Raw genomic sequence first — 26,749 nt, 5'->3', positions numbered from 1 at the left:
CTCTCTTAGACATGATAGCTCTCCAAGTACTTAAAATAATAATTAGCTTTATTTAAGTCTTCTCTTCTTCAGGCTAAAACTCTTCTAATTCCTTGAACCAGTTCTTATATGGAATAGATATCAATTTCTTCACCACCTTTTCAAGTCACTCCAGACTTGTCTGAAAACATTTCAGCTAGTGGACTGCAGAGAATCTACAGTTTAAAAGACCTAGTTGCTCTCCAGCCCCATGAGGCAAAAAAAATTGGTATCTGTTGCTGCTGTCATTGTTATTTAATTCCCTGAGAAACAGAGGCCAATTTCTCAATTCCTTGGAAGGAGAAAAATGGTGGGAAATGGTAGTGGCAATGGCAATAAGTCTGGTGGAAGAACAAGGTGTAATACTTTTTTCTCAGTTTAGACAAATAGTAATGGGAAAGTGAGGTCTGAGAAACCAGTTCACCTTCCCATAAGTATTTAGCACTTGGTATTATGGTACTATGTCATATTTGCATCAAATACAATTAAAATTTGTTCTAAATAGAAAAAAAAATGACCAAAGGTTATGCTGTGCTCCTTATGCATTGAGACCTAAATGGGGTCATTAGGAATAGAAGCTCTTCTGTCTTAACATATGGGATTATAGAAAAAAAATTATTAATATGAAAAGTCAAAGGAAGTATAAGCCATAACCATTAATTACATAGGTTTTATTAGCTTTGGTATAACAGTAAGTATAGTACACACAGCATGCTACTTTATTACAGAAATAGAATGAGCACCAATCTGTGACTTCAGTTATCCAGAACCAGTATCCATGAAAGTAAACACATTGCCTTCTTTGTTGTATTAAAAAGTGTAAACATGAAGAGAAATGTAAATAAATTCGTTCCTTTCCAGCACCCTTGTGAAAGCAGTGATAAAGTATTTCTAAGTCTATTTTTAACCAAAATATGTTGTTGTTGTTGTTTTTTCCCCAAAATAGTAAAGAGCTCTAAAAATTATCTCCCTCTCTGTAGAAACAGGACCTGGATCTATGATTTCATTGATACTGGGAATCCTTGCATAAGGAAATTCCCTTTACAATCTACATCAGAATCATTGCAAATTAGAATTTGAGACACTTGATTAGAGTATTGAGAAGTTAAGTAACTTGTGTGACACATAACCAGTGACTTTGTCAGATTGGAAGTCAGGTCTCCCAGGTTCCAAGGCCAGTTCTGTAAACACTCTGTCACATTACTTTTCTGGTTGACACAGAATGACAAAGGCCATTTTTATTTTTCCTGAGGCAGTGTTTGGGTTTGGAAAGAGTTCTTTCATAGGGGACTTTAATTCAAATTAAAGTCTGAATTATCTGTTAATTTTTCCTGAAACTCCCCCTGGATACTCTAGTAACTGCTACATTTCTCTTTTCCTCTTTCCTTTCTTAATACTTTACTCTGTTCTTTCTACTGCTCTCTCTCCTTTCCCTCAAGATCACCCCAAGCCAAGAGTGACTACTATGGTAGTTAATAGAACATATTTCATAAGAAATGGGGTAGAGATGTGTGCAATAGAATTTAACAAAGAAACTTTGTTGACTATTCATATAGTTTGTACCTTGTTTTCTAAGTAATAATTCTTTAATTCCAAATAAACAGCTCATGAATTCTGGGGTAGAGATGCAAAGAGATTTTCACGCTGAACATTCACTTCTCTTCATATGTATATAGTCCTTCCAACTACTTGACCCTTTACAAAAAAAAAATCCTTACTTCTAACATTCTTTGTTTCACAGTCATTATTTCTCATATATTAGAAGAGTGTGGACCAGGGAATAGTGCTTGTCAGATCCAAGTTTGACCAGATTCTTTTTCTTCTAACAACTCAAATTAATACCATTGTTTCAGATGAATATTAGTCAAGAGAGTTGAGACAGAGCATTGTCAGGAGTTAAAACAGGATCTGGTATCTTTTTTGGCAAATTATGAAAACAGTACAAAATTTCTAGTTGTCAAAATGATATTTCTATGGACATAAATAGGGATTGGGCCTGATCTAAGCATTGTCAGTTTAATTGATGCATTGCTCTTACAAAATTTATGTTCTAGTATGATTTAAATTTAAATTTTAAAAAAAGTTGATATCAAAATTATACTACTGAGGCAAATCACATATTTTGTAGTAATCATGAAAAGATAAAAAGAAAAAAAAGACATTTTAGAGGCAAATTGGTTTCAGAATAAAATTTTCATGAGTTGAAACTTTTTTTAGAATCTTGGGAATAAAAAAATGTAGCTTACTTAGTCTATTATTATTGACATGCTTCACTTTGAGGCTGTAGCTACATGTAGGTAGCTGCCATGACATTCATAAATCCTATCCAATAGCATGTCTAGAACCAAGCCAGAACATTTTGGATCCATCATTGCATCAAGATTCCTTCAGAGATCATGGGTAATTGACAATGTGATCTACAAGAGTATTATGTTCAAGAGAGATCTTTGAACAATCATATGGTCATCTATTTATTTTTGAGGCAACAGCCTTTTTGTCTATTCAAAGACCATGTATATTTCTGAGACAAGCCAATCATTGGCACAAGTATCAAAAAAGAGAAGTTTATGTGGGTTAAATTTCATTATAGCTCTGCATAGGGAAACCAAACCATTACCTTGGAATGAACCAAAAATAACCCTCCTTTCAGAAAACTGATCTGTTTGATTGATACATGATGCACAGTCCTCCCAAGAATTGGCAGTCTAGTCCATTGACCCCTTATCTAAGCTCATAGCCAGCATCAAAATAACTCTGATTTTTCAGAGAAGCACATACACCATGACTCATCCATTTACAGTCTTTCTTTTCAACTATTACTCTGAGAACTACCATTTTTTTAACCTGTTGGCCCCCCACTCTCAACCTCACCCTTTAAGGTAATAAAAGGATCCAACTCTCTCTTTATTATTCAAATTTTGTCTAGCTGGTATAATTGGTTTTTATTAGAGCTGAATTGGTAGAGAGGCAGATCTATTAGAAGAAACTTGCAATACAGGTTTCATAGTAGCCTTTTCCAAGATGGGCAATGAAACCATAAGCCAGACAGCATGAGGGTGAAGAGCCAGAACTGACTGAAGGCTGGGGTAGTTTCTACTTAAATAAACAAAATTCTACATCTTATAAGATTTTGATCTTCTGTTTGAGTGAGGTGGGAGGGATATAAGTACAAGATAAGGTTCAAAATTGTGGGGTTTTTCTTGTGGAAGATGGGGGTAGGTAAGAAGGAAACTTATTGACCAAACTTTGCAATCACAATTCATTTTTACAAAAATATTTCAAAGTCCACAGGAAATAAATTTACTAAATCTTGGCCATTGATTTTTTAAAACATATAAATTCACAAACACTGCAAATTATACATGAAAAAGAATCAGTTTGTGAGGAAGCTCTGGTGGATATCTCCAGTATCACTTATGTTTATAGTTTCTTGGCACATACATAGTTGTGAGCTTTACCCTTCCTGCAGTCTTTAGCTTGCCACTTTCCCCTTTTTTTCACCAAAACACAGTTCTTTCTCTTCCTTAAATGTGGGGGAGGTCCTCTCCTCCAGTTTGTGAAGGTTACAGGTTCACCTCCATCCCATTCCCAACGACCAGCATTCTCTTGGTCATTCAAGCCTAACACAAAACAAAGAAATATGTCAAATTTCTTTATTCTTTTTGGAACAGATTCTTTTCTAGACTATTGTTTATTGTATAGATTATGTACAAAAAAAAGTATGTTGAGGCCTGAAACACAGACAAAAGGTACTTCTTATATTCTTGGAAACATTTTCTTCATTGCATATAGCACATAGAATTCATGTTTGATTTTCTTCCATTTTACTTCTGAATGGTAGTCTTGGCTTTATATTTCAAATGAAAAGTGATATGTAATATCTTTTTTGCTTACACCTTGAATTGTTTTCTAATCCTGACTGTCCCCCAAATTTTGGATTCAAGCCCCAGTTCTCCCACTTATTAGTTCTGTGACCATGAATAATTCCTTTACCTTTGGGAGTCTAAGTTTCCACTTCAGTAGAATAAAGGTAATAGTATTTGCATTAAATATCCAATTAAGTTGTAAAGGAAGTATTTTATAAACCTCATATCACTAGAGACATGTTGATTATAGTTACTAGAATTCAGAGACAGGAGACCATTTTGATTTACTAAATTTTCACTTTAATAGACATAAGAATTTCTCAGTTTTTGACTGTCTGTCCTTGTACATGGAGAACTGTATAAGTTCATGGAGAATTTTAGCATTAAAAGGGTCTTTTGAAGTTCCTTAGAACCAGAAGGAAAAGAACCTTGGTCCTTAGATATCATTTTACAGGAGAGGAAACCAAGGCCCAGAAATCCTTATTCTAGATTACATGGTGAGTTAATAGCAGAACTGGCAGAAACCTAAGGTCATCACAGTTCCTTCTTGGTCATTCCTCTCAGCTTTCTCACATTGAATGATGCCTTTGCCAGTATGTTCCAGTACCCTTTCCACTTTCCTAACTAGTAAATCTCGGGAGAGAAATGTTTACATCTTTTGTCCTGTGGAAATCATACTTTTCCCAAAGAATTTAATAAAGACAATTATTCTACTTTTCTGATTAGGAGAATGAAATGAGCTAGTTATAAGCCACAAATTACATAAGTTTGTCCATCAATGGTGTTTTTTTCCTTCTCTATATATTAAGATGTAATATTATATTACAGCACTTAATACAGGTTTCAATATATTTCAAAAGAACCCATGGATACTTGCCTATCCAAAATGACTTTCTTCCACTGAAGTCCCATAACCACTGCATATGCTGTTTTGTAAACACACTTGCTAGGTTGCCTTGATGTCTAGATTCAAACAAAAGGAAATAAAAGAATCAGAACCAAAAAGAAAACATTTCTTAGGGAAAAGATATATTTCTGGTAACATGAAATATGCGAGTGAAAGTGATAGAAAAAAATCAACTCAAAGCTCTTTCCAGGTGTTTTAATATTAAATATTCTTTCCAGCTGTGGTGATGACAGGGATGAGGCCTCACATTTAATATATTTTATTATTGAATCTGTGCCTTTAAAACAAAATGATTGTTCAACAGATTCTTTTAAAATCTCTGGAAACTCAGAAACCAAAAATTACATGGTTACATTCATTATTTAAAGGTAAGACAATACCACTTATCTTAGAAATTCATCAGCAAATTGAAATGGTGAATTGGCCATTGTTCAGTTAGTCTGATCAATTTCAAAACCAGACCAAACTATTAAGATTCCTCTTCCATTATTCTTACCAAAAAGAAAATCTCGTGCTCTAAATGTGCAATTTTATTATGTATATCTATCACATTAACTGAATAACCGTCAAATTTCTAGTGCCATTGATCCCATATAAACAAAGCCCAAACAAATCTTTATTTTCTGTTTGAGATTACAAGCCCTCATTTCCACATAAAACCTCAGCTATCTGGATCTCCAGGGTAAGGAATAATTTTGAAGAACTGAGGATATACCTATTTAAGTGCCAAAATATTTTTTAATTTAACCATTTTGGATGGGAGCCTTTTGAAAATATATTAGACATGTCTGTTTCTTAAAGAGAATATATTAATGAATGTTAACTTTTTCTCAATGAATCAAGCTCATTTTTATAAACATTAATTATTTAACTATTGTGTAATACAGAAATGACATCAGACTAACAAACTGTTTAGGTCTCTTTAGCACTACTCTAAATGGCTCTAGATCAGGAGTTCTAGTCTTTTTTATGTCATGGACTCCTTTGGCAGTCTAGTGTAGTCTACAAACCTTTTCTTAAAATGTTTTTAAACATATAAAATAAAATTCATAGAATTAAAAGGAAGCCAATTATATTAAATAAAGATGAAATTTCCCCCCATCACTTGGTATTTTTCAACAATGAGGTGATTAAAGGTATCTCCAATATTCTGTGTGATGGAAAGAGTTATCCACATCCAGAGAAAGAACTATGGAAACTGAATGTGGATCAAAGTGCTTGGTTTTTTTTCTTGTGTTTTTTTCCTCCTTTTGATCTGATTTTTCTTGCACAGCATGACTAATATGGAAATATGTTCAGAAAAATTGCACAATTAACCTATATTGAATTGCTTGCTATCTATGGAAGGGGGGGGGACAGGGAGAAGAAAAATTGGGGACAGAAGATTTTACAAAGATGTATATTGAAAACTATCTTTGCGATGGACAGAAGCAGCTACACCCAAAGAAAGAACACTGGGAAATGAATGTAAACTGCTTGCATTTTTGTTTTTCTTCCCGGGTTATTTATATCTTCTGAATTCAATTCTCCCTGTGCAACAAGAAAACTGTTCGGTTCTGCACACATATATTGTATCTAGGATATACTGTAACCTATTCAACATGTAAAGGACTGCTTACCATCTAGGGGAGGGAGTGGAGAGAGGGAGGGGAAAAATCGGAACAGAAGTGAATGCAAGGGATAATGCTGTAAAAAATTACCTTGGCATGGGTTCTATCAATAAAAAGTTATTAAAAAAAAAAGGAAAAAACAAAAACAAAAAAAAAAGAAGAAAAAAAAAAGAAAACTATCTTTGCATGCAGTTGGAAAAATAAAGAGCTATTAAAATTTTTCTCCCATCTAATTTCTGAGAATCATGGGGATCAGTTAAAAACCTCTGCAGTAGATATTTATATTCTCTAAATTCTTTTTTGTAGTTTTTGTACATCCTTCCTGTCAATATATCTGATGTCACTTCTTGAAATTGTGTATAGTATCACTCTTCTAATTTCCTCTTCTAATCTACTCAGATTCGAAGTCAGTATCTATGTTTACTAGAATTGTGTCTAAGGCAAAAAAGTCCAAAGAAAGGGCATTTTCCTATAAATAAAATGTATGAATTTGTGAATAGGAACTTTGTGATTCCTCTGTGGGCATCTCCAAAGTGTTTTTTAATATATGTTTTCTGGTTCTCTCTGTGTCTTAAGTAAACGATATTGCTGGATTTTTAAAATTCTGTAGAAATTAGTTATTACTTTGTGTTTATTTCAGTGGATCATGATATTGGTGATATGGGATTTTCTCTTCTGATAGAGATTCATACCTATTCATCCTGTACAATTCACTAAAATCACAGTACACAATTAGCAAATGCACTTCAGTTCACTCTCTTCATTCTAATCATTTCTACGACAAATTTGAGCCTCTATAGCAAGATATCTGTCCAAGAGTCATGTAATGATATATAAATTTAATGGACTAGCTATACAATTGACTACTATAGTTTGTACTTTGGACATTTTCTTTCATTTTCTTCAATGGATCATTGGCTGATCTTCTGAGGTACAATGAATTTCACTGAAGAAGTCCCACACTATTCCAGGATTTGATGCAGTTAGTACAATATCATCCCTAACCTGGAGGACATCACCATCTTGAGGGACTCTTTTCTTTTGAGTTTCAGTATATAAACACAGACCCAGATCAAAACATCATTTTAGACATTTCTGTATATGCAAGGTTTCTACATTATAGTATCCAAGCAAGAAAAAATGTCAATGCAAATTATTACTGTAATGATGATGATGATGGCCAACTTATGAAGTGCAGAAAAAATCACAAGTCTTCACTTAAGTATAATTCTCTGGACTGTAATTTCCTGAGTTATAAAAATGAGGACACTGAAGGATGCCTTTGAAGGTTTCTTTCACTTCTAAAAGAACTACAATGCTCTGAACTCACATGCCTCATTTTTTAAAATTTGGAGGCAAGCACAGATTACTGAATGCTACAGCTATGGAAGGCCTGATCCAGCACATGATACCAAATTGGAATGATTTCAAGAAAGGTCCATGAAATGGACTATGAGCTTCCAGGGGGAGGATCACCTAGGTTAAGAAAAATTCCCCATACCTTGCCACATGATGAGCCAAGGAAGTTTATCATTGCCTTAGCCACAAAGTAATAAATAATTTTGGCTTTGGTAATTTTCAATGACCATCTACTAAAGCATAGAGAGGTTGCAATATGCATTGGTGGAGGGACAACTCATGCTGTTAGAATGAATGATGTTTTGGTATGTCAATCAAAACCATATTATTTAAAAATAATGGAAAACTATTATCAATCTATTGCTCTCTAGATAACAAAGCAGTTACTTGTAAAAAAAATAAAATAAAATTTTGTAGATGATGGGTTGATAATCAGATTAACTCTAGTCCTAGGGTAGACTTATAGGAAATGACCAGATAAGATTACAGTACATAAATCCAAGCAATTCCAAATTCAGAATTCCGGCTCTAGTATCCTTCCCATCTGATATAAACATACATTAAGAAACTGAAATGGGAGAAAAATATAGTAGACCTCAAGGGTTGAATTGAATTAACAAACTGATTAGGACCAAAGGTTAAAATTGGGCTTTCTGTTCTGATGAAACTTGACCATTACATGGCTTCTCAAGACAAGGCTCTCCAAGTACCCACATCTTATGACAAAGAAATTGAGAAGAAATGCATTCCTATACTTAAAAATTTCCAGTGAATCAGTATCTTGAGATAGATATACTCTACTATCTGAAAAAGACAGTTGCAATATTATATATTTCTAGTCAGAAGGAGTCTTAGAAGTTATATCGTCTAATACCTTCATTTCACAGATAAAAACTCTGAAACCTGAAGCAAGTTAAACAATTTACCCAAGGTCACAGGATTTAAAATCAGGTATTTCTTACTGCAAGTCCAATAATCTATTTATCCACTCTGACATCTAGCTTCTTATATACAAATTTTATTACAATGAAGTTGACAGATGGTCTTTCCAATCCTCAGGATATAATTAGGTTAGCAGAGCAATTGAGAAAATTATTTTATAACTTTGTTCAATATTTCAAGGACCTGTGAGTTAAGCATGAGTATTCTTTGAACAAATAAAAATCACAACTTCTATAAGTAAGATTTTACTAATAAACATTTAACAACCAGTTCTGAGGGCAAGGGGAAGGTAGATAGATAAGACAGACAGATAGATGTACATATATATATATATATATATATGGTATAATTTTAAGTATAATCTGTATTATTAAGTTTTTTCCGTTACTTTCTCATAACTAGATAATCAACAAAATACTACATACGCTCTGATTTTTATTTACTGATTTTTGAAGAAATGCTAATGTCATTTACCAATAGACACGAGCCCTATGAGATGGCTTCAGCATAACCCTCCTGCTAAGCCTTAGCAGACAGCGTTTGGGAGTTGTGGAGATTAAATGATTCAGTGTCTTGTAGCAAGTCTTTCCAATCTGACTTAGGTTGATCCTCAAATAACAGTCATCCATTGTCTACTGGGCCAGTCCTCAAAGGCTCTCTAGTTTTACAAGACTTTCTAGCTGACCTGAGATTTGAGATCTGATATTTATTTACTTTCACAGAATCCTGGGCCAGTGGAAGGCTGGGACCATTAAATAATGTATATTTGCCACAGGATTTCGGAGAATATGAATATATAACATGAGCAAGTAAATAACAAATTTATGGTTTGAATCTTTCTTTTTTTTTTTGGCAAGGCAATTGGGAGTAATGGTTTGCCCAGGGTCAAGTAAGTGTAAAGTACCTAAGGCCAAATTTGAACTCAGGTCTTCTTGAGTTCCTGATAATGCTCTACTCACTTAGCCACCTAACTGCTGTTTCACTCTTAAATATTTATTGAGTATATATAAGGTCTGATAATAAACATTCTGATGTATAAAGAATGAATGAGCCAATTGCCCAAAGCTTTATGGTCTACTAGGAGTGTGTGTGTGTGTGTATGTGTGTGATCTCAAATACAAGGCAGTATGTGATGAGCTCTTTGAGAAATGAATAGAGAACTAGAGACATTTACTGAAGGCAAAGTCACTTTCAACTAGGATTATTGGAGAAGGTTTCATGTAAGAAAACTTCTTGGACCTTATGTAAACTTAAAAGGATGAGCAGTATTTCCATAGCCAGAGATGGGGGGAAAGAGTATACCTAGAGAAGAGAAATCATAAGTAACTACATTTACCCCAAGAATTCTTCCTTGATTTCATTATGCGCCATATACTGTGCTAAATGCTGAGGATACAAAAAGGGCAAAAAATAACCCCTGCTTTCCAGAAGCTCACAGTCTGGTGGGGGAGACATCATACAAACAACTATGTGCAAACAAACACAGAATAAATTGGAGTAAATGGAGTAGACAAGCATTGGATAAATTAGGTTAATCTCAGAGGAAAGGGGAAGGGATAATAAGCATTTGTACATCACCTACTATGCATTTAATTCTTCTTTGAATCTTACAACACCCTATTGTCAGAGGGAAGGCTCCTGACAGAGTGGGATTTTGATTGTCTTGAAGGAAGCCAAGGAAGCCAGGAAACAGAGAGGAATCATGAGAGTGTTCCCCACAATTGAGGGGAGACAACCAGCGAAAATGTGTGGAGGAGAGAGAGTGTCATGAGCAAGGAACAGCAAGAAGACCAGTGTCGCTCCTTTACAGACTAAATGGAAAGAAGGAAGGTGTAAAAAACCAGAGAAGTGGAAAGGGACTCTTCTAGAAAATTTAAGGCAGTTTTCCAATTTTCAGAGAAAATGGTCCATTGAGTTTGATGAGGTGAGGAAAAAGAGCTATGACACGTTTCCTCCCTGTTTATAAATGGAAAATAAAATTAATGTTTGATTCCTCTTTTAGCAACAAGTGCCAGAAGGATATATATTTTAAACATTTTTGGGTTCACTTCAATCTACCTCTTTGGCAATAACAAGGCAATTCAGAAGCCTAAGCCTCCTTTTGCTGGGGTTTGGCTGATAGGTAGGACATGAAAGAAAATTTAATGAGGGGCAAGTCTGTTCATTCTACCCAATCATTCCCAGAAGTTACAGTTAATAGGATGAGGATCTGGCTGCATTCCACTGACCCTGTTCTCAGAGTGTCAAGAGTGGACAAGAGAGCCAGTAACACTTCATTCTTCCAAAGATCTGTGGTTTTGGAGGTGTGAGCACTCCCTTTGCTAGTGAAGATCACAATCCTTTAAGAGTTGCTATGCAAGTAGACCAAGGTTTGCATTTTACTTCTAAAGCCTTTCAGAACCCAGAGTTACTCTCCATGCCACAGAATATCAGAACTGGCTAAGGAGGGATCCTTTCATAGAGAGTTCTCAATGGCACTTAAACGATTTTGCATTCCTTAAACTTAAAAAGCCCATCATCTGAGGGTCATAGAATTATTTATCTAGAGCTGAAAAGGTTCTCAGGAGCCATTAACTTCAACCCCCTTATTTCATAAAGAAACTGACTGGGGGTAATCATCATAGTAATCCCATAGCAGACTAGTCAGGGCTCTATGATGTTCTGTAGTATTCTTACTTCAGTAACATCAGGTTTCTGCTTTCTGCATTGCCACAAGCTTGATACTACAAGTCTTTCATTTATCACCCTGATTCATTTTCAAATCAAATTGCCTTGAGTCCTATCTGGTAAAACAGGAGTCTATAAGAAGGATGACCTAGAAAAATCTCCTTCTGTCCCCACTTGCCAAGAGTGGAGGTGGTAAGGAATAAAGGTTGTCAGAGAGGAGGGACTGCCAAGAAAGGCAAGGGCTGGTAGCTGAGTATGTGAACCTAAGGGTCAGATCACACCCAATCAATTCTTAGGTCTTAACAGAGACCTTGATGTACAGTAGGGAATTCAGAAGTCCTCAAAGAGCAAAAGGAAGGTTATGACCTCCATCCATTTGTATCCACTACCTCCCCCCCCATAAAATCCATGACCAAATATTTCATCACACATATCAGCACATGAATGATACATAAAAGGAAAACTGAATAAAGAATTTGTAAGTCAAAATGTAAAAAAGGATCTCTTTTAAAAATTATTTATTTAGTACTTTTCTCTAATTACATTTAAAACGATTTTTAAATTTTTTTAAAAGATTTTTGAGTTCTATATCCTCTGCTTTATCCCATCCATCCACAATTTAAAAACCACATGTGAAATTATACATAAAATTTCCAGGAAAGTCAAGTTGTGAAAGAAAACATAGACCTCCCACCCTAATGTAAATAAAAAACAAGAGGATCTCTTACTGTTCCCTGCAAGTTCGAGCAGCTGCATTCCACGTGACCTTTTGCTCTGTAATCAAGGAGTAGCAGTGGTTGTTTTGATGGCTCCATCCAGTGGGACAGGTTCTTTCATCCCCTTCCTGAAATGAAGTGGTCAATGTTCACACAGTCATGCCCTTTCTAGTCTACGGGCATTGCCTGCAGGAGGAAAGCCCCCTGTTCATTTATTTAATTAAATAGTAGAGAGTATGCTAATTCCTCACTTTTAGAAAGAGTGGGTTTCTGCAAAAGCAACATCTAACTTGATAGTGTCTTATAGGTTATAGCTTTACTCCTCTGGTTTTTATCACCAATATGGAAGTTTAAATGTGTTTTTAATCAATTAATGAGTGAATTACTGAAAAATGTTTGGGGAAAATATTTTTTCCCATTTGAATACATGGTCTCCTTTTTAAAATCTGATCAATTTCTATGTATTATACAGAGCAAAACTCAAATGTTACATCCTGCACACAACTTTCTTCAAAAGCCTGCTAGGGAAATAAGATTGTGGGTCTCATAGACTATTTGTTCTGAATCTGACATACTGTTCATGTAAGAATGTTCTTTTTAATTATATTTCCATTTTATTCTTTCTCTAAGTACCAGGAGGGCAGGAATTATACTTCATTTAACCTTCATGTCTTCCCCAGTGCCTAACACAGTGCTTAGCATATGGTGAGTTTTTAATGAATGTTTGTTAAATGAATGAATGGTCACATAATCTTTGACACTAAATGTTGATATTGTTTATCATACTAATGTCCTTTCCTTCCCTCCCCACCCACTACCTCAAGCACAGACCTCTAAAGCAGATATAAGCAAGAACATCCTTTAGCTATATTCATGCATCCCACCTTGGGTTTTGGACTCCAAGGATTCCATGAAGTTCCATCACAGTGATATAATTTTTGGAGGCTTTCCTCAAAATGAAAGAGGCCCTTTAATGCTAATGTGCAGTTCTTTGGAAAAGATGGCAAATCCTCCTATGATGACAAAAGAAGGTGAGAATGGACTTAACTCTTAAAACTGTTACTTTAAAAGACCATAAGACATCCATCATCCTTGTCTAGGTTGTATGCCTTTATACTAAACAAATTACCCCAAATCTTAGAACCAGTCTAGAAACTCACAGGTGTCAATGACTTAACAAATAGTTTGTTGAAAGCTTAATGCAAAGTCACAAATGATTCCTACCTGGTTGGGGGAGTGTAAATAGGGCATTTGTTCCATCTTATCTGCCTGTGGTGGTTCTATTTTCCTGTTTTTCTTTTGTGATCTCTGTTTAGTGACAGACACTCTGGCCTTCTCCGTATTTATTGTAGATCTGTCCTCCTCTGCTCTTAGAGCAACCATACCATGATACTTAATATCAAAACAGAAACAATAAAATTAAGACAAGACAAAAACATCTACTTTTTGCTTGGTTAAAAAACAACGAAAAAGTCATTTAAAACTTCTGAGTCTTGAACACTATAAGATAAAGCTAAAATAAAAAAATCTTCAAAGGAAAATACATGATCATTGCACTCCTAAGTATATTTTCCACTCCTAATTATATTCATATCATCACATATGACATATAACCAAATGTAGAATGGAATAATTTTTTCAGAGAATTCTTACCCTAAAAACGATATCTGTCCCATTTCTATAAACAGATGATGGACGAACCTAAAAAGAACGGATAGTAAAATAGATTAAATTTTTCTTTCCAGTTGCATATAATAGTTGGTTAGGACAATAACTATTATCAGAGCATTCGAATGATAGGGGGCATTAGAGATTAAATAGTCTAGCTATCTTATTTGAAGGATGATATAACTGAGATCCACAGGAAGTAACTGACTTGCTTAAGATCATACATGTAGTGTCAGAATGGGTTTGAGCCCAGATCCTCTGCCTTCAGATGTAGTACTCTTCCCTACAACTGGAAAAATTTGAAAGTGAAATCTTACTTGGGCTTGAAAAAAATAAAAAGAAATAAAGAAATGTCTTTCTAATCTAAAGACATGTTAAATCCACCAAATTTAACAGAATTAGAAAAAATCAGAGGGGATCTATAACTATAAACAATCTGCTAATTCTCTGCATTCCTTAATAAGGAAACATAATTTATTTTGTAATTGAGTTTGTAGAATGCATATAAATACAAACATGTGAATATGACTATGTGACCAGTTAGCTCAAAGTAAATGTATTATATAATCATCCTAGAAGTCAAATTTATAGACTTGACCCCACTGGCTTCATGGTTATGGATTGTACCTCTGTCTTAAAAAATGATAAATGAGACAGAATTATTAAGTGACCCTTAAAAGACCATCCCTATAATATTCAGAATAACTTATTTAATTGTTTCAGAAAAGTTCAAATATTTGGATTCTTTAGACAAATCCGGTGATAAAATCCCAGAGAATCATCCATCTTATTTTTAAATTGCATGGTTCTTACTGTTTTGCCATTTCCTATTGTCCTAAGTCTTTTCCTGGGAATATCAGTTAAGTCAAAGTCTAGAAGTTTGTCTTCTTTGCTGGGTGTTGTCCTCTCTTTGGAAGATGAAGGGTGTCTTCCTTCCAAATAGATCCTATCAAGAATGGAAGGTGATGACGAGCCTGGGGAAAGTGGGAGCCATGTTCCTTTCCCTGGTGAATTTCCCTGGTTTGGGCCAGAGAAATGTGAATGGCGGCACTGACCTGAAAGCACACAAGATGGCAGATGGTCAGTTTTGTTCATTTTACATAAGCAGAAAACTGATCTTATGGAACAGCTTATCATGAAAAGTGGATGAATGCGTTTTCTACCAGATGTTACCTGTTTTGTCATTTGCCAGTAACCTTCCTTTTCCATTAGTTTCTCTACAGGAGAGCTATGCATTGCGGCACATAGAAAATGTGACTATTGAGTAATAAGAATGATTTCTCAAGTCATATAGGAAAGCTGGTTTCACTTCTTTAATTTCACCCCTCTAAGAATCTGGAAGGGCTTCCATCTCTCTTTATTAAGTTTTTCTGGATAGCTCTTTTTGCTAATTGTCAGACAATGCATAACACTGGCACTCCTCCCTGATACTGTGTAACAGAAATAGAGATTGCTTAAAGATTTTGTAAGACCATGAAACCATTCCTTTATGTATGGTTCAATAATCACTGTTACAACAAAAAGATGAAATCCAAAAGGTATTACTTCTGTCTAAAACGCATAAAGGCTTTTTTAAAAAAAACAAATATCTGGGGAAATAAGCATTTGAACATTTAAGGTCAAAATATTTTCCTTGAGGGTGTTTCAGGCTTTATGTGGAGATTCTCAGGTTTATATAAGTCCTCCAAAGAAAGAAATGAATTTAGGGAAGAAATGTGGGCATATTGTATAGGAAAAAGAGCAATGTCTGATTCCCTCCTTTTTTTTCCTTTCCATCTTATTTTTTTCTCTCTCTGTATTTCTTTCCTTCCTTCCTTTCTTTTTTCATCCCTTCCTTTCTGAATTAAAAGGAGAGAAGAGCTAGAGACACTATTTTATTGTTACGTTTGTCATTTGCCAGTAATTCTTTTACTAGTTACAAGAGGGAAGTAAAAACTGGGGTGCACAAATGGAAGAGTACCTAGGAAAATAGATACTGAGAGAGTCTCTGAAATGTAGTGAGCCATCTATTAAGATGCTTGTCAGGGAAAATAAAATGGCTTGAACACCAAAGCTGACATGTTTTTTTTTCAGATTATTTGGTTCTATGGGCTGTTCTGCAATGTATGCTACAGAACCTAGTTGGCTTGGGTACACCCAAGGTAATTCATTAATATTCTCCAGCTGCTCCTGGATTCCCAAGCCAGCTGCATCTTTCGTTTGTAATTTTCTTCAACTGCTTCCTCTCATGATTTTCTTAGTCCTGCTCTAATATGGGCTGAGGTTTTAGGCATTTGGAGATCTCTTTGACAGAGGAGGATAATTACAGCTCTGTGATCTCTAGGGGAAAATAATTATCGATAGATTTTTCAGTGACATTTTTTTTTGTCCCTTTTGTGAAAACAGCAAAAGGGTAGGAGAACACACACACACACACACACCAATAACCCAGGTTCTGACTTGTTGCTTTTCTCCAGTGAAAGTTCTTAGCAGGAGGAAAACAGCATGAAGTTGGTGCCAGGATAAAGGGCCTACCAAGGCCCAGGTTGCTTTCTTGACAAGAAATTAAGCATTTTGATTTGAAGGCGTTATCAAGCACGTTGGCTGTTGAAAGCCAGTGGACTACAGAGCCAAGACTGCCCCCGATTTCAAGATGAGGATCAAAAGAATACCTCCTTTTGAGTCCAAAATTTTCACTCTGGCTTTTGTCTTTGTGCCAAGAACTGCGTTCACAGGGGAGTTGAGAATTACTTCAAAGACCTCATCATCTTCCTCTAATCCGTCATAGGTAATTGCTATATTCCACATCTTAGTTGACATTCCTACAAGAAGTAAACATTTTAATTACTCTTTAATTGCTATTTCAATCAACCTAGGTGTCAGAGAAATATATTAATTAACATGTCTACAGCGAGGCTGGAGTAGCCTGGGTGATCTATTGTGCTCTTCCTGACTGACTGCACTCCTGCTGTTCCCCCAAATAACATTAAAAGACCACATTTGTTCCTGGACAATGATGATTCCCTATAAAGGCAAACACTGTAACCAAAAAAATTGGCCGCCTTATGTGGGAGAAACAAAATGGTTATCCAACGATATTTGCAGTTCCATTTTCCTCTGACTGACCTACCTCACCCTGCCCCGTTCCTTTTATGAGGAAAAAAATAAGTACTGAAATCTTAAAATCTTAGTAGTTGTTTAAAAAAAAAATCTCAAAATGCTGGTACTGGAGATCATTAGGATGATGGTTTGGTAAAAGTTTGTGGTATGGGAGGGGAGAGAGAGATCTTGAAATGGCTATTATTTCTAAAAGTGGTTGTTTCCAGAGACTCTATTTTGGCTTCCAGGATGTTTCCCAGCCAAGAAATGCCCGTCCCCCACTCCACCATGATGTCATACTTAAGATTTTGATATCCTACTAGAGACAATTTAGGGGGTGGGGTTTCTAGAAATAACCCAAGCCAGTATTTCTTTTTCTCTGTCTGCCTCTGCTTGGAGTTACAATTAAGCTCAGCTCCTAGTAATCTTATGACCTTAATAAAAGCAGCTTTGATGCTCTGAACACAACCCCCACCACTCAGACATGCTGCTGCTGTTATGGTGGGATGAACAATCATCTCTTCTGGCCTCTGTGATACTCCTGTGGAGATGAAAAAAGCCTTTTTAGGGAAAGAAGGAACATATTAAATGGGGAGAGGAAGGAAGACAACTTTTCTCTCTCACCTCTGCCTCTTGGAACTCCCAGCTCCCTTCAAAAGTTGATTTGTGTCACCTACATCAAACCACCTTTTATCATTCTCTCAATTGTTAATACCTTCTTCTCCTTCCTTCCTATCACTTAGTGTTTATTGTGCATAAAATTTGTATTTGCTTCTCTATTAATCTATTGCATCCCTTCAGTAAAATGTAAAGCCTCTTGAGGGCCAGTAGTATCTCTCTTTTATTTTTCCAGGAGGAAAAAAAGCTTTTATTATCTAGGTCATATGCTGAATGCTTATGTGTTTTTTTAATATCTCTTTTTTTATATTCATATCCCCAGTGTCTAGCACAGAGTAGATACTCAACAAATGTTAATTGGCTGATTCATTAACTCCTATGTTTTATTCAGTGTTCATTTTGAATAGTTTTCAGCTATGATTCCCCTTTAGTAGGATGCTTAAATTCTTCTAAGTCTTTTTTTTTCCCTAAATAACTCCTCCTCTCATATACTCTCCTGGTGCATAATGTTCTAAAGCTCTCTGATTATTCCAATATGCTTCATTAGTACCATATTTATACCAGATACTTCTTTGTTGAAATAGAACCCCAGACAAAGTACCAAATTTTAAGTTAAGGTCTTGCTAATAATTAGAAATTTAGTAGAAAAGTAGGATACACCCTTGGCTTTTCATAAAGAAAAAAAATGGTTTGGCAGGGGTAGGGAAGAAATTATTTTGTATTTGAAAAATCCTGGCTTATTGCTAACTTATACTCAAAGTGGTAGGTGATATCTTTAATAGGTTGTTCCTATGGTATATTCAATTCAATAAGCATTTATCAAACACTTGCTATATTATATCTTGCCTTGCCCCCACTTATCTTCCTCTGTGGAATTTCAAACTATACTGTGTTGCCATTTTTCCTTATGAAGTCCTTTGGTAATGATCTTGCCCTCAGCCCTCATGTAGCATTTCATGTCCTTAATAGATTTATCATGTAATATTGTATATTCTAGTTAGTTATATGTATTTACTAATAGAAACTAATAAGTTTCTAGCATAGTATTTGGTGCACAGGACATATTTAATTTTTTTAAATGGATGGTATTGTGTTTGATGTTCAAGTGAGAAAGGTGAAAAAAATGACAGAGTCCCTAGCCCTCAGTAGAAAACAATCTAATAGAGAAACCTAATGGCCTTTTCTTAATCTTCATCCTTCTTGACCTCTCTGAAAATCCTATCACAATTGATCACCTTCTCCTCTTATATTCCCTTTCCTTTCCAGAGTTTTTTGGCAAGTATTTCTCCTGATTCTCCCCCTATCTGTCTGATCATTCCTTCCTAATTTCCTTTGCTAGCTCTTCATCTAGTCATGTCTACTAACTGTGGACATCCCCACAATACCCTGATTTGAGCCCTCTTTTCTACTACCATATTGCTAATGATCACATGAGCCCTTTGGGTTTAATTACCATCCTGATGCAGAAAGTTTCTAGATCTCTATGTACATCCCTAGTCTTTCTCTTAAACTAACTATAATCTTGAATCATTAGCTGTCTTTTAGAAATATCAAAATAAAAGTCTTAGATCTCAACATATTGAAAACAGAAGTCACTGTCTCTCCCAAACCCTTTCCTCTTGAAGATTTCCTTATTGTTGTCAAAAGCACCATAATCCTTCCAGTTACCAGACTTACAACCATTGTAACATTTCCAACTTCTCACTTGAACTCATTCCACACATCTAATCTATTATCAAATCTTGTCATTTCTTCTTTTATCATATATATATCCCCCCTCTCCACTTTCATAGCCACCACTTTAGTCTAAATCCTCATCAATTCACACCTGGACAAAATAGCTTCTTAATTAGTTTCTCTGCATCAATTCTCTCCCTTTCCAATTCATCCCTCACCCACCTGCCAAAGTGATTTTCTTAAAATGTAAATCTGATCACATCACCCACTCTATTCAATAAACTCCAAGTGACTCTCTATTATCTCCAGGATCAAATACAAATTATTATGTTTGGTTTTGAAAGCCCTTCATAACTTGGCCCTTTTCTCCCTTTCAAGTTTTCTCATATTTTACTCCCCTCTACCCACTCTATGACCTAGATACACCATAGTGCATCTGCAAAATAGTTCCTTGAATACAACAGTCCAGCTCTTGACTCTGTGCCTTGTCATTGACTATCTCAATGCCTAAGTTTGAAGGGGAACAACATTAAATATAGTTGGAAAGGTGTAGCTTGAACCCATATTGTAGAGGGACTCAGTTTTACTTTTGTCTTGGAAGCAACAGGAACCTACTGAACATATTAAAAACAGAGTAGTGACATAGAACTGTGTTTTAGGAAATGATGTTGGCAATGGTGTGGCAAGTCTATTTGAAAGAGAAAAGAATGAAAGCAGAAAGACCCAATAAGTATGACACTGCACAAGATAGAAGGTGATAAAGTAAAAAGAGATATCTAGACAAAGACATCTAGAAAAAAATTGAGAAAGGACACATCATTTTCATTTGAGGGAGATCTAGGTCACCTGCATTGAGAATGTGGCACCTGAGCTAGACCTTGAAGAAAAAGAAAGATTTCAATAACCAGAAATGAGGAGGCCTTTGAAGACAGTAATGGTCAAATGTATTAGGAAGATTATTTTAATAGGTCTTTGAAGGATGAGTTGGATAGAGGAGTGACTGAAGGCAGAGGAATCACAGAGAGTATAAATTTCTTGAGGGCAGTTAAAATCTTTTTTGCATGTTTATTATTGCTCACCAAACCACCTTCTTCTTCCCATCAATTTTGTTTCTTAAAGTATAAAACCTAGGCTAGCTGAGACCTCCAGAAATCTTTAGTTTTTTTTTTTTTGGGGGGGGGGAATTATACCCAGACCCACCTAGAAAGATGAGCATTTCATCTACTTCAAATACTTTCCTGGCCTTTTGATGAAAATCAAGTCAGTCCCTAAGACTGACTTGCATAGGAGCCCATCTAATAAGATGACTATCTATTTGCTTCCATCTTCTGTTAAAGGAAGATTTACATTAGGGTTCAGAGAGCAAGGAAAATTAACAGTTATCTGATAACTGAGTCATAGACATGTCTTTTATAAATAGTAATCCATAGTAATATGCCATTTAGATGAGCTTACTGTGGTATAAGCAAGAGGAAAGACCTAGTTTCAAGTTATTTCTCTCTGATTGTTCCAACTAACAAGATTGGGAAAGGGAGTATGAAGAATCCATGGGTTTTAGAAAGCCTTTGATTGGCCATGACTATCTAATATAAAGTGTCAAACACTATACATACCTCTTTACAAACTCCTAGCTTCCCCTACAAAAAGGAAAAGCAAAACATACCTGGATCAAACTGAATCAGCTTAGATGGATTCACAGTGAAATCTTTTCCAATTGTAGCTGATACTTGATTGACCTTAAAAGAGATGGGAGAGAGAAGGATATAGGAAAAGATGAGGAAGAGGGAAAAAGCTCTTTTTAGTGGTGTAAATATAGATATAGATAAATTGGATTAGTTGTGTTTTCTACATCCTGCCCGCCCAAACCCATGCTGCAGAATTTATTTTCAATATTGAGTTTATTCATTTTATGTGTAGGTGTAGCATATTTTTAATGGAATCTTTGAAGATTCCTATGGCAAGATCTTCTCAGAAGCTAATTCACTGGAAAATAGGCTCCTTTTTTCTTTTCTTTTATGATGAATGGGTTTCCTTAATAGAAAAAAATGGAATGAAATATAAAAATATTTTTTTCTTTTATTAGGTGTAAAATATAACACCTCCTTTCTTTCTTTCAAATTATGTTCTAGAGCAGAGGTTCTTCCACTGGGGTCTATGAATTTGTTTTGAGGAGTTTTAAAATATTTTGATAACCAGGATAATTTCAGGATAATTTGCTTCCTTTGTAATAAATTTTTTTTTAATTTTATGCTCTAAAAATACTATTCTGGGAAAGGGTCCATAGGCTTCACCATATTGCCAAAGACGGGCACGTCATAAAAAAAGGTTAAGAACCCCTTTTCTAAAGGAACCCAAGGAAAGGGGAGGAAAAACAAAGCTCCTCTTGACACCTGGCTGATGATCCATTAGGTGACTTGCTGAATAACATTGAAAAGCTCGATTAATTAACAGACAAACCTGGGCCATTCAGTCTAGATTAAATTATTGCTCTTCCAGGATGTGAATGGGAGCTTTGTGGAGAAAAGTGAGCTGAGAACAGTGTCAGGAAAGCATTCCATCCTTACCAAGAGACAATCTATGAATTGAGAATTTTGCAGTGTTCCCAAGACACATGTTGCTGAAAAATTACTCCGGATACAAGCAACTTAAAGTACTAGGACTTAAAACAAGATAAGCTGTTTCATGCTCTGGGTAGGACCCAGATCTTTTTTTGAGTGGATACATGAAAGAGGAATCATGGAAAGAACCATTGACTGGCTTAGGAAAGGGAAAATGCAGTTCCATTAGAGTCCCACTTAAGACTAAGAAGTAGAGAAGTGTCATTTTTGTCCATTGGTTTAAATTTTTTTTTAATTATTAGGTGTTCGGAAAAAGTTTAAAATTCCTTCTTCCCCCAAAAGAGGTGGTTTAGTTAACTAAAAACTCAATTAAAAAATTAAAAACTAAATCTTTCTGTAAAACCTCAAATAATATCCATTTTTTAAAAAGTGCTAAGAGGAATAAAAAGACTTGTCATCTTTTCATATGTCTGAATTAGAAGCATTTTTATCAGATAGTCTTTCTTAGCATTGTTTCTTTTGTTTTTCTTCCCTCTTTATTTGTGATGCCCAGAATCCTGTGGAACAATCTCTTATTGAGAAGTGGCAGGCTATTGTATACCTGCATTTACCATATGCTGGAGGTTCCATTACACTTGGGTCCCTGCATGAGACCTGCATGTGCAATTACCTAGTATTTACTACCATGGAGCGTGCAGAAACTCATGTGAAAAAAGAAATGGGATGGATCAAAGGAGGTAGAGAGGTTTGTTAGATTAGGAAGAATGATTTAATCATATGCCAAGAGCATAGAATAAAGGCCCATCATTTTTTTCCTCCTTTTTTTGTCATATGGCCAATAATATAAAGAGGGAAGTTTGTGTGAGCATTGGATTCCCACAGAAATACACAATTTTGCCTTGGGAAGGAAGGACTGCAGACTCAGGCTGATAGGAGGATATATCATGGATAATGCGAAGAAAACTGCATCAGTAAAAAAATAAAATATAATAATTAGCATGTCTACAGCAAATATGTTGAAGTCTGCAAATACATTCTATGATTTGTCAAGACTTTTTTAAACTCATAATTCTGTACATACAGTAGCTATGGAGATTTAGGCAAGCTCTTTCACTCCTGGGAACCTCAGTTTCCATATCTGTAAAAAGAGGGACTGGATTTGATAAGCTCAATTCTGACATTCGAGTCTAATCCTACAACTCATGATGTAGCTACTACTGCTTACTCAGTCAAAAATAGGATTAAGTATAAAATCACATAAACTATTTCTATATTGGCAAAGTAGATAATGGCACTGGCAGAAACTCTGGAACATATGGCATTTTCTACATAGGCAGAGAAGAATATGTGAAAAGACAAAGGCACATCATCAGATATTTCTGCAAATAAGCAACTGCACATACATATGGAACACAAATTTAAAGTTGAACAGAACCTTAGAGAACATATCTAAACTCCTCATTGTATAGATGAGGAAACTAAGGCTCTGGAGAGGAGAAGGAACTGATCCAAGTTCACACAAATAGTTAGTAGCCATAACAAGATTTGAATCAAGGGCTTCTGAATCTTCTGAACTAACATTGAAACCAGTATTCTTTCCAAAATACCAAATTGTTTGCATGTTCTTTGCTACTTTAATGGATGAATGTTTAATATGTCAATGAAACAATAGTTATAGGAAAGAGAGCCTGTTTTTAAAGTAGAAGCACCTCAACTTACCTTTTGCCTTATTAGGAGGTAAATGTTTTATAGATACTTGACATATTATAATTGAGGCTTAAAATAAATATGATTTCACAAAACCTAATATTTGTCCTTTTCTCTAAAAGTGAGATAGGACTCATTCTTGGCTCAATTTTGCTGATGCTTCCTTTTTATTCTCTTTTTATTCCCTTAAAGTAATCTTATTTCAGGATCCCTTCTGGAGAACTTCAGTTGTGGAAAGGATTATGATTGGCAGTGATTAACTAATATAATATACTAATGAAGGATGCTATAAATAATCAAAACAGCAGATATTCTGAAAATAATCTTTACTTGACTTTGGAATATTCAAAAAATGCATGGATTTGTGCAAAGTTTTAGTTCTTTTGGAACATAGATCAATATTAAGGTATACTTTATTCTATGAGCATATCAACTGAAGGGGATTTTCTCTTGTTGAATGAATAGCAGAGTGAGAGAAAGAAAAGAAAGAAAAAAAGAAAAGTAAAGGAAGGAAGGAAGGAGAAAGGAAGGGAGAAGGAGAAGGAAAAATGGAGGGAGAAAGGAAGGGTGGGAAAGAAGGGAGAAGGAGAAGGAGAAATGAAGAGGAGAAGGAAGGCAGGAAAGAAAGAAAGAAAGAAAGAAAAGAAAGAAAGAAAGAAAGAAAGAAAGAAAGAAAGAAAGAAAGAAAGAAAGAAAGAAAGAAAGAAAGAAAGAAAGAAAAGGAGGAAAGAAAGAGAAGAAAAGAAGTAAGGAAGAAAGAAAGAGAAGAAATAAGGAAGGAAAAGAGAAAGAAAAAGATGGGAGGAAGGAAGGAAGAAAAAAAGGAGAAAGGAAATAAAGGGGAAGGGAGGAAAGAAAAGAGAGAGGGAGGAAGGATGGGAGGAAAAAAGGAGGGAGGGAAGGAGAGAGGGAGGAAGGAAAGAAGACTTTTAAGTAAGTTAGGTTGTAAGAGGAAACTAGTTTGGAATTAAAAACTTCTTACACATAATCCCCAAATTAAATAATATACAGAATTCACTTTGCCATTATGCAATTTTCTTTACTCCTCTTTAACTGGAACAGGAGAGAAATAATCTTCTATTTCTAAATCACATGTTGTCAGTGAACTAATCCTAACAATATGATTATGAAATCAAAACATAAAGACTTTATGCAAATAACCACATAAAGCTCTATAGGGGGGATTCATTCAGAACACATTTTAATCATGTACAAATGAAAATGAACTGGGGCTGGCATCATCTCAGAAAAATTTACTGTCAAAATCCTAGGAGTGGGATGGCACACCTGGAATGTGAATTCACACTGATTGTTTGGGAAGGTTTCCAGGGTACAGAAAGGTTTCACCAAGCACTTTCAGCAACCTTATACTGGGGTTTTTATTTTACATTTAAAATTACCTTTACTCCAACAAAAGCTGATTCCATAAAATGGCCACTCCTACTGATTTTCAACAGCAATGTGTTCGCGTTTTCACACACCTCATATTCAGTCTGGGGAAATTGAATGTGGGACCATTTCAATTCCAAACTACACATGGAAGAAGGGAAAAAACAGCATTAATTCTTATAGGATACATAAGTTTTCCTGAAGGCTATGATACTGTGATCATTAATTTATATATAATCATAATAGGTATAGTTCAGTAGGTGACACAGAAGCTAAATTTATTCTTCCTATTGGTATTCAAGCAGAAAAGTATGGGGGAAATTATCGACAATTGATTTTTTTTTTATTGGGACCTTGGAATCTTGGTACCTCGGAAGAGGAATTTGGATTTGTTTCTTCTAGATTTTTCTCCTTAAATCGCCAATTTGATTTCAGTATTTTCACTACATTACTCTTCATTGTGGTCCCTCTTATAGACCCATAAGTTATTTTTGTAGGTCATTAAAACTGGGGAGGATTTTAGAGGTCATTTAGCCAAACCTATTTCACATATGAAGAAACTGCATTCTAGTTAAGTTAAGGAACTTGCCCAATGTCACACAGTGAGGATCAGGACCTGAATCCAGGAGGGCCCAATTCTCTTTCCATTGTACTTGCTACTGACTTCCCTTTCTCTTAAACCCAAAGGGGACTACTTATTGCCTCCCAGACTTTCCAAACTGTTTCCCTTTCTCTTCTTCATCCCATTATTTCTTCCCAGATATCTCTTTTTAATTTTTTTTTAAACTATAGAAAGGCTGGTTACCAGTATCATGAATATAATGCTCTCAAATTACACAGGACCTTCCCTGATTTCTAGGTGCAAGTTAATTTTAAAAGTCATATTGGAACAAGGGTATTATCAAAGTCTAATAATGCATCATAGTAAATTCATTAGATGAAGGTTTGAAGACTTCCATAACCCCATAAATACTTCTCCAAAAAAATTAACTCTAAGTTTTGCAACTCAAGATGGATTTTTGATGCAAATGAATTCAAATCTGGCACAAAACAAGACGACATGTGAAAGTAAGAATCTCTGGGCTTGTAGAGTTCTAAGATGAACAAGTAGTAATGGTGGTTGCAATGCCAATGGAAACAAACAATGTGTGTCAAACAACTCCTGACAGGTTAGGAAAATGAGAAGGAGAAAAACACATATTAGCAAGGAAACAGGAAGAAGAGACAGAAATAAGATGAATGAAAGAAGAAAAGGCATCTTAGGTATCATCTAATCAAAATTCCTCATTATACAGGTAAGGACAGGGAAGCTCAGAGTCTGTGATTTGCTAAAGGTCAGGAATGTCAGTAGGAGAGCTAACACTTGAAATCAAGCCCTCTGATTCCAATATGTTTTTTTCTTCCTTGGACAGGGAAGGAACAAGGAATGAAGAGAAGCAGATTTGGATAGATTTCAACAGTCTCACTAAATTACAAATGCCTTTCAGCATTGAAGTCTTACAGGAATTCATTCCTTACTAATGTTAAGCACAGTTTCTCTAATAGCAATCGGAAGAGCCAAATAAGTACCCAGGTTCTTATTTAAATTCAGAAGGGTACAGCTACCAAGTTACTTTTCTCTATGGTCCTCAATTTACTTCTTAAAGTAAGGGGTTTGGAGTAGGTGATTGACCATAAATTGTTGGAGCTCAGAGGCCATCAAATCTAACTCTCTCATTTTAGAGGTGAGAAAACTGAAGCACAGATTGGGTAGTAAAATTTACCCAGAATTAAAAATCAATATTTGAGGCAAGATTTGAACCCATATTCTAAATTTTACACTTTATCTGTTAAACCAAATTTCCTCTGCTTCTAGTCTCTCTCCTCTCCAATCTATTCATACATACAATACACATTTATTAAGTTCCTACTATGTACTGGCTACTGTGATAAGTACTGGGGATATAAAGACAGGAAAAAACCAATCCCT

General features: G+C 35.3%; 1 protein-coding gene across 1 annotated transcript in view; it reads right to left on the bottom strand.

Moving 5' to 3' along the window:
- Positions 1-674: 674 nt before the first annotated feature.
- FREM1 (FRAS1 related extracellular matrix 1) overlaps positions 675-26,749 on the bottom strand; it is a 122,534-nt gene continuing 96,459 nt past the window's right edge. Inside the window, exons 27-36 of the mRNA XM_051987320.1 lie at positions 24,792-24,921; positions 20,790-20,862; positions 16,405-16,554; positions 14,567-14,808; positions 13,739-13,786; positions 13,310-13,477; positions 12,970-13,098; positions 12,098-12,213; positions 4,762-4,847; positions 675-3,638 (exon numbers count right to left, since the gene is read on the bottom strand). Coding sequence (XP_051843280.1) covers positions 3,439-3,638; positions 4,762-4,847; positions 12,098-12,213; positions 12,970-13,098; positions 13,310-13,477; positions 13,739-13,786; positions 14,567-14,808; positions 16,405-16,554; positions 20,790-20,862; positions 24,792-24,921 — 1,342 coding nt within the window. The 3' untranslated portion in view covers positions 675-3,438. The remainder of the gene's footprint in view (positions 3,639-4,761; positions 4,848-12,097; positions 12,214-12,969; positions 13,099-13,309; positions 13,478-13,738; positions 13,787-14,566; positions 14,809-16,404; positions 16,555-20,789; positions 20,863-24,791; positions 24,922-26,749) is intronic.

This window comes from Antechinus flavipes, chromosome 1 (assembly GCF_016432865.1).
Source record: "Antechinus flavipes isolate AdamAnt ecotype Samford, QLD, Australia chromosome 1, AdamAnt_v2, whole genome shotgun sequence".
In the NCBI taxonomy this organism is placed as follows: domain Eukaryota; kingdom Metazoa; phylum Chordata; class Mammalia; order Dasyuromorphia; family Dasyuridae; genus Antechinus; species Antechinus flavipes.
Note: the sequence above shows the minus strand (reverse complement) of the source record. Positions and strands in the feature narration are given on the sequence as shown.